We start from the raw sequence: 9,276 nt of genomic DNA, 5'->3' as shown, positions 1-9,276 counted from the left end.
TGCATGTAACCGCATCCCAGACGACTAAAACAATATAACTAAAGAAATCTCCACTGTGCTGAGCGAAAGCGCTTTACTAAACAGTGCAACATTAATGACGTAAGCATGCCCGGCCCTGAATGTAATGTGAGTGCTGGCCATCAGGGAAGACGGGAGAGGGAACAAGCGTGCTTTGGTCCGGTTCAAGGCAACTGTACATAGTGCGAGTGCGCCCTCAGTCATCTTTGGCAAGTTTCGGTTGGCGACGTCGCCAAACAGAGGTGGCTGTAACACACCAAAACCTTTGTTGTCGAACAGCCTTAAACCGAGAAGAAGAAATCGTCATTCTCGCCATCATATGATTTACTTCCATCGGTTTCCGTCGGCTAGCCTCACAGCTCTGTGAATGTCGGTGCCGTCACTTATTGATCCACGATCTAGAAATATAGCTTGTGTGGACGTTACTGCGCTACTAATAAAATAGCTTCGCTCCCGAAAAGCTATTTGATTTAAAAATTAGTGACGCTACCGCCACGCTACTGAGAAATGTAGTATTGTCACTACTTGTAGCGACGCTACTGCCCAAAACTGCATTTTAAGAAGTAAACAGAGTCAATAAATAAACGTTTCTTAAAACTTGTTTTGAACCATATTGTTAGTCATTAGATGGGAGTTTTAGACTTTAGGAAAGTAGACTTTTAAGTATAACTTTACATGGACATACGAAAATGAAGACCTGTTTAAAATTATTTAAGACCCACAACTTTTCACAAATATTTCAGTGGATTTTAGAGTTTGTAAGAGCTAAATTTTGGTTTTTGAAATTTAAGACATTTTAAGACTTTTAAAAACATAGGTATTGTAATATAATACAGCCTCCACCGCGGTGACTGAAGCTCTGCACTAGACTTTTGGCCAGCGGAGAAATTAAAATGGTCGTGCCCGACTGAGTCTGGTTCTCTCAAGGTTTTTTTTCTTCACTCTCATGTCAGGTGAAGTTTTTTTTCCCTCTCCGCTGTCGCCACTGCCTCGCATGGTTCAGGATTGGTAGATGAATTTGCTCTTCAGTGTTTGAACTCTCAGTAATGATTTTAAATCACACTGAACTGAGCTAAACTGAACTGAACTGAACTTAAACACTAAAAACTGAACTACACTGTTCCAGTTACTATGACCATTTATGTGAAGCTGCTTTGACACAATCTACACTGTAAAAGCGCTATACAAATAAAGCTGAATTGAATTGATTGAATATATCAGGGAATTTCTCATTCACTTTTTAAAACAATGATATGATGAAAATGAAAAGAACATGTCAACTCTGTTATCGTGATTACATATCAATCCTGTATAAAAATAAAATTAATGGCACATGTTAAAAGGCACCCACAATTCTGGAATAAGATTATAAATATAGAATACATTTATAATCTTCAAAAATCAGCTTTTAACAGTGTTCAATTAGTGCATTCGCAATTCTTAATAGAACATTTTTTATTTGATATGTAAATTTAATAACGTACTGTTAAAAATGTTATTTTATGCAAAGCAATATACAATGCTGTGATTTCACTCATCTAAGAGTGACCCCAGTTTTGAGTGAACTATCCCTTTAAAGCAACTTATCTGTTTTTCCCCCTTTAAATCTAATATGTACATATATACCCATAATATTATTCAAAACATGCAGGGAAGGGCAGTATTTGTAAATCCAGCTGTGCCATGTGTCTTCATGAAGACCTACGCTAAAATTGAAACAAAGACTATTAAAAAAACAGTCTTAACAACATTAGTGATCTGAATCAAAGTAAATTCAAATAAAACGGGGGGGGGGTTTCAGCTCACTTGCACATCTCTCAGTGTCCATTCTTCTGATTGTCTGTTGCTCTTTGGTACGCTGTAGCAGTGGCGGGGTTAATAAATATGTTCTTGTCCAACCCTTGCTGCAAAACAATAAAAGGTCAAAACTATAAATGGCGCATGAATGGCCCTTCATAATGACACTTATCACCATCACATGTAACAGTGTGAAAGCTCTCAGAAGTGAATGCATGTGGTGGTTTTACACTGAATCGCTGCCAATGATCACGGGTTCACACATGCCTGTCTGAAGGCTCCATGACAGAAATACTCAAGTCAATTGTGGATATTTAACAGGCTGACCACAGCGGCCTTTTCTTTCTTCAATGGAAGGGTACCAACAATTCACTGAAATAACATGAAACCTAAAACATTTTATGAGTAATAAAAAATATTGAAAATAAACTAATGATAATCAGATTTTACCTCTGAATTTGATGTCAACAGAAGTAAAAAATAAGCAAGCTAATGAAACTGGCCTGGACAAAATTGTTGGTATTTTGTGCAGGTCAGTTTCATTAGCTTGCTTATTTATGTATGTGCACGACTTTATAACCATCTTTTAAATCCAAATAAGGTGTTGCAGGGGAATATATATATATATATATATATATATATATATATATATATATATATATATATATATATATATATATATATATATATATATAATAGGAAAGATGGATAGGATAATGGATGGATGGATTTAGTGCAGATTAGGCAGTTTGAAAAAAGATAGATAGATAGATAGATAGATAGATAGATAGATAGATAGATAGATAGATAGATAGATAGATAGATAGATAGATAGATAGATAGATAGATAGATAGATAGATAGATATGGACCAATGCGATGTCAGATGTCACTGTTGTGGGTGGGGCAACAAGCAGAGAGAAACTAGTATTCCTGGATTCCTCTCTGGATCCCGCTGAACCTCTTCCAGGGTTTGGGTGGAGTACAAGTCAAAGCCTGGAAGACTGTGTGTGTGTGCTGCGTGTCTTATTTAATGTGTAAACAAGCTTACAGGCAAAAAAAAAAAAAAAAAAAAAAAAAAACGGGGAATTTTTTTTACCCTGATGCAGGAAAAAAAAAAGTTAATGGCACATGTGTGAACACACCCTTTCACACCTTTCTTTCTTATGAACCAGAAGTGGCTTCCTTTTCTTTGCCCTCTGATCTTAAGGACTTTCAGAATGAGGAAACGTGAAAACACACCTTCACTCTTCCTTTGAAATAATCATTAACCATTTATCTCAGTTTCTTTCCACAAAGGGCTTCGGAAGAAAAACCATCAACCACTTTTATTTTTAAGATGTGTTATGTTATCAATTTATGTGAAACAGATTCATTTCACTCCAGAAATTTACACTCATTGGACACTTGATTAGGTACACCTTACTAGTACTGGGTTGGACCCTGCCCGTTAAACTACCTTAATCATTCATGGAATAGATTCAACAAGGTGCTGGAAAAATTTCTCAGGGATTTTGCTCCACATTGACATGATAGCATCATGCAGTTGTTGCAGATTTGTCGGCTGTACATCCATGATGTGAATCTTCCATTCCACCACATCCCAAAAGTGCTCTATTAGATTGAGATCTGATGACTGTGGAGGCCATTTGAGTACAGTGAACTCATTGTCATGTCGAGGAAACCAATCTGAGCTGATTCGCGGTTTATGACATGGCATGTATCCTCCTGCAAATCAGAATATGGGTACACTTTGGTCATAAAGGAATGGACATGATCAGCAACAATACTCAAGTTGGCTGTGGCGTTGACACAATGCTTTATTGGTACTTGGGTCCAAAGTGTGCCAAGAAAATATCCTCCACACCATTACACCACCACCACCAGCCTGAACCATTGATATAATGCACGATGATCCATGCTTTCATGTTGTTTATGGCAAATTCAGACCCTACCAACCGAATGTCATAGCAGAAATCGAGACTCATCAGACCAGGCAAAGTTTTTCCAATTTTCTATTGTCCAATTTTGCTGAGCCTGTTCGAATTGTAGCCTCAGTTTCCTGTTCCTGTTGTGTGTTCTTCTGCTGCTGTAGCCCATCTGCCTCAAGGTTCAACATTTTGTGCGTTCAGTGATGCTCTTCTGCATACCTCTGTTTTAATAAGTGGGTAGTTACTGCTGGCTTTCTTTCAGCTCCAACCAGTCTGGCCATTCTCCTCTGACCTTTGGCATCAATAAGGCATTAATTATTCTCTGTAGGCTCTAGAGATAGTTGTGTGTGAAAATCCCAGTAGATCAGCAGTTTCTGAAATACTTAGACTGGCACCAATAATCATGCCACGTTCAAAGTCACTTAAATCACCTTTCTTTCCCATTCTTACGCGCGATTTGATCTGCAGCAGCAGATCGTCTTGACCATGTCTACATTCCTATATGCATTGAGTTGCAGCCATGTGATTGGCTGATTAGAAATTTGCATCAGGTGTACCTAATAAAGTGGCCAGTGAGATTTATATATATATATATACCCACACACACACACACACATGCTCTATTGTAGTGGGGGAAAAGTATAAAAATTGCAACAAGCAAAAAGGTGACAAAACATTTTTCTGTCTGTTGGTTGCTCTATAATAAGCAAGTACATGTTAACAAACCATTAGCCATGTGCTTAAACATTTCATAAACAGAAAAGTAGGGTAACACTTATAATAACTACACACTATAAATCATTTATTAAGCATTAGCAAATAGTGAATTTATTATCTGTTAAGCATTAACTCTACATTAATAAGTGTTAGTAAGCAATTTATAACTGCAGCTACAAATTCTCTTGACTTATAAGCACCTATATAATGTGTTTAATAATTGTATTTTCATACTTAGTTAATGATTTATTTTTCATTACTAAATTAAGTAATTAATTATTTTCAAACTGTTTGTATTTAAGAGTAGTTGAGGGTTTTTAGGATCATTCAGAATGAGTTAGTAAATGATTAATAAACTATTCAGGCATATATTAATGGTTAATATATGTAAATAAATGCTTTATTGACTCAACTTCATGCAGTTTTGTGACCTAATCTAAAGTGAGGACTATTCATGCTTTATAAATCCCTTATAAATGACAAATAAAGGCTCAGTTAAATTATAAACAGGAAAACAATGCATTATTCATTTCTCTTCATGTAAAGATACACAAATGAAACTGTACTTCAAATGAAAAATAGATATTTGCAACCTGATCTAAAATAGAATCACTGTAGAGTTTAAACATTCCATCTTATTATATTGTTAAATTATAATATTGTTGTTGTTTTATCCAGTTGGATGTCATATTTTGACACTCCTGTTATTTTGCAATGTTTAAACTTTAAAGTAATTTTACTTTTTAGAAAGATTGCACAGATTATTGTTCATTTGATACTGAGCCTTTAATAGTCATTTATAAGGGATTTATAAAGCATGAATAGTCCTCACTTTAGATTACGTCACAAAACTGCATGAAGTTGAATTTATAAAGCATTCACTAACATATTAGTTAACTATTAGTATATGCCTGAATAATAAGACATCTAAATGTTGATTTCAGTAGTTTATTAATCATTTACTAACTCATTCTGAATGATCCTAAAAACCCTCAACTACTCTTAAATACAACTGGTTTGTAAATAATGCGATACTTAATTTAGTAATGAAAAATAAATCATTAACTAAGTATGAAAATACAATTATTAAACACATTATATAGGTGCTTATGAGTCAAAAATAGAGCATTTGTAGCTGCAGTTATAAATTGCTTACTTACGTTTATTAATGTAGAGTTAATGCTTAACAGATAATGAATTCACTATTTGCTAATGCTTAATAAATGATTTATAGTGTGTAGTTATTATAAAGTGTTACCAAAAGTAGCTAATGGTAAATCATGCTAGGAAAATACCAAATACAGCATGCTTATTTATGGTAGCAATGCCAGAAACATGCTATGTGCTAATTCATGCTAAAAGAGAACTAAACATGTTAGAACAACATGCTAATTAATACTCACAACAGGCTAAACATAGTTAGAAACATGCTTCAAGAACATGTTAGAACACATGCTAGTTATGCTAGTAACGTCTGCTGTTAAACCCATAGCTTGCAAAGCAGTTTCTTACATTCAGACAAGGCTTTCTCAATCCAACACTGAAGTTCCTACCAACAAACTTTTCTATATTGCTGTAAAAATAATCTCAGCTTTACCTGCTGACAGTGGTTTAAGTCTCACCTCTTTCAACACACTCTTAATGTCCTTTTGTCCCCACAAACTCCAAAGAAGAACTCCTGCATCTTTATAGGCTGTCTCGAATAACCTGCAGGAAATTTAAAGGCTCATATCATGGTCTTTCACCAGTAGGCCTACACTCTTATAGCAAACCTCTCATATATGGGTGTTATCGCAAAACTCATTGGTCAAAAAAAACATCCTTTGTTGGAGTTTGCCAACGTGATAGTTTTACGTTCATATATGGATTTTCCTTTGAAATTACTTACGTGTTTGTGCTCACCAAGCTCAGAGACTCAACAAGTTTAGCATTCAGCAGCTTCTTGCTAGTGTCCGGCTCTGCTAGCATGAGCGTGTTCATCACGCGGCAGGCTGTAGAGATGATGCTGTCAGACTTGATCATTTTCATTGTCACACCCGTGAGGTAAGAGGTCACAATAGGAAGGACTTCAGCAGCTGTGGTTGACAACAACACCATTCTCGTCAATGACATAGAGCAATGTGCAGGTAAAGTGCAATACTATCAACCCATGTGAGAGGCCCAGATTACACCTGTTTCACTCCGCATGCGTAAGCAGAGCTCTATGAGAAGTGACATTAATGTCTTTTAAGATGCACTCAGTCAGAAGACTAGGCTGTGATATCACGTCATTTTGTTTTTGAATGTTAGCATGCTGTAGGCCTATAGTTATATTATTATTTATACAATGTAGTTATGGGGCAAAGCAGTGGTGTAGTAGGTAGTGCTGTCGCCTCACAGCAAGAAGGTCGAGCCTCGTCTCAGTTGGCGTTTCTGTGTGAAGTTTGCATGTTCTCTCTGCGGTGGGTTTCCTCCGGGTGCTCCAGTTTCCCCCACAGTCTAAACACATGGCGTACAGGTGAATTGGGTAGGCTATATTGTCCTTAGTGTATGAGTGTGTGTGAATGTGTGAATGTGTTTCCAAAGATGGGTTGCGGCTGGAAGGGCATCCGCTGCGTAAAAACTTGCTGGATAAGTTGGCGGTTCATTTCGCTGTGGCGACCCCGGATTAATAAAGGGACTAAGCCGACAAGATGAATGAATGTAGTTATAATTTTTAGATATGACCAAAGTAGTGTGCAACTTAAGAAAAACTAATACTGAAATTGTTTTAAATTTGGTTTTGTAATTCAGGCTCAAACAAATATTTGTTGCATTTTTTAATTATTTAAGTTCATTTGATTGACTATACAAAAATCAGTAGATACTATTGATGGATTTATTGGGTAAAATTGCTACTTTTTTACTATAAGTCAATGTTTTTGGTCATCATCAATGCACTGTCACCAAGGTTATAATAGTTCTGGATTTTCCATTAGTTTTAGTTTCGTTTTAACTTTTTGTTTTTTCAAATTCTGTTAGTTTTAATTAGTTTTAGAGGTATATTTACTAGTTTTCATTAGTTTCTATATTTTGAAATTATTTAGTTTAGTTTTTATTAGTTTCAGTATTAGTTTTAGTTTTTTTTCCCTAAATAGTCAGGTGCAAGATTCAAAATCAACAAAATAAATATTGTAAAATAAAAACTTTTTTAAATACATTTTTTTAAAATGTATTCAGAGGACACATGTTTTCTCTCTGTGGTCATTAAAAATCCCATGGCACTTCTCGTAAAGAGTAGGGGTGTAACCCCGGTGTCCTAGCCAAAGTCCATCAATCGGTCCTTATGCCCCATTCACACGGGGCATCAGCGTCAAGCGCCGATGGAAGCGTCAGCCAATCAGATCGCTGTATGCAAATACACCAGCTAGACAGTGACCTATTGCTGACTGAATTTCATTGGCTGACGCTGCTATGACGATCGCTTTAGCCCCGACTTCAGACATGCCTTCAGTCAAGCGTTGACGCTGAAGCCCCGTGTGAACGGGGCGTTACCTGTCATGGCCTCCGAATCATCCCCATCCACCGAATTGGCTCTATCACTGTCTCTTTTTTATTATTATTTTTTTAATTAGAATATGCAAAAAGGTTGGGATCATTGTTGGGATCATACAAATACAAAGAAACATCAACAAAAAACAATAACAAAACAATCAGCTATCACTGTGTAACACAGCTGGTGTGTGGTGAGCCAAACACAGTAAATGCACCATATAAATACACATTACATTACATTATTTAAAGTCCATTTCGACTTTCTGTTATGAAATAAACTTATGTTTTTTCATCAGATCCTCTCATTAAAGCCCTCAGTTTACTCGCGGTGCTGTTATTCAGGTTTAGTTCAGTCACAGCAGGCTGTTATTTGCTGTTTGTATTTGGTTTACTGAATCATGTGCAGTATTATCGGTTCACCGCTTGATCTCAATTTGATCCCAGTGTATCGTTACTGTACTAATAACTGAATGAGAGTATATATTGGATTATTTTGAGTTAGAGGTGGGTATTAGGCTTGTTGTCATAACTCTTACCCATAGTTCGCCGTAGAGATGACACCCGGGACATGTTGCCCACTAAGGACATGGCGGTCTTCTGTAGACCCAGATTTCCAGACCTCAGCAGAGGTGAGATGACAGACAGGCCGTGCAGCTTCTCGATGATGTTTTGACTCATCACAGTGGACATCTGCCCAGAAGCACCAGCAACATATGTATGTGTTCAACAGCTTTAATTTAGTAGTGTGGGATAATATTATGTACAATAACATAATAAATGCGGTTTATGTAAATGATGTGTGAGCTAAAATGATCAAGTATACCACTTCATTTGAAATAAAAACGTATCTTGAGTGTCTAAATGCTTGGTTCACATCAAACGCAAAGATAACACGCACATTGTGTCACTAGCTCTAGATTACTCAAAGGAAGTTTCTCACCTCACACAAATTTTTCGCTTAAGTTGAATTTTTTTGTTGTGTAGAAAGTACATTTGTAGTGAATACTGCACTTCCCCTTCATGGGAACTACAACGTTTGTGTGTCCATTAACAGCATATATCAGCTGATGGCTGAGAAGCGAGCATTAGAATTTCGCTACAGAGCCTCTTACAAGACTGAAGACACTCTATCTGATCACTCAATTTGGCAGTTGCAGTGGTCTCACTGATGTTTTTCAGAGGCTCCTGGGGCATTTGACATTTGTAGCCACTATTCCGCCACTCAAATTGTTCATATGAGACCGCTTCAACGCTGGCTTCGCCATCGGGTAACCAGATGGGCATGGCGCACAGAGACCCCG

At 36.7% G+C, this 9,276-nt stretch overlaps 1 protein-coding gene across 1 annotated transcript in view; it reads right to left on the bottom strand.

The window, feature by feature from the left end:
- Positions 1–1,217: 1,217 nt before the first annotated feature.
- The window catches only part of pkp1a (plakophilin 1a), a 53,984-nt gene continuing 45,925 nt past the window's right edge, over positions 1,218–9,276 (bottom strand). Inside the window, exons 11-15 of the mRNA XM_073939586.1 lie at positions 8,512–8,665; positions 6,351–6,537; positions 6,085–6,169; positions 1,825–1,922; positions 1,218–1,724 (exon numbers count right to left, since the gene is read on the bottom strand). Of these exons, the coding sequence (XP_073795687.1) occupies positions 1,836–1,922; positions 6,085–6,169; positions 6,351–6,537; positions 8,512–8,665 (513 nt within the window). The 3' untranslated portion in view covers positions 1,218–1,724; positions 1,825–1,835. The remainder of the gene's footprint in view (positions 1,725–1,824; positions 1,923–6,084; positions 6,170–6,350; positions 6,538–8,511; positions 8,666–9,276) is intronic.

This window comes from Danio rerio, chromosome 23, assembly GCF_049306965.1.
Source record: "Danio rerio strain Tuebingen ecotype United States chromosome 23, GRCz12tu, whole genome shotgun sequence".
NCBI classification, from domain to species: Eukaryota; Metazoa; Chordata; class Actinopteri; order Cypriniformes; family Danionidae; genus Danio; species Danio rerio.
The sequence above is the reverse complement of the archived record's forward strand: the minus strand, read 5'-3'. Positions and strand labels throughout refer to the sequence as shown.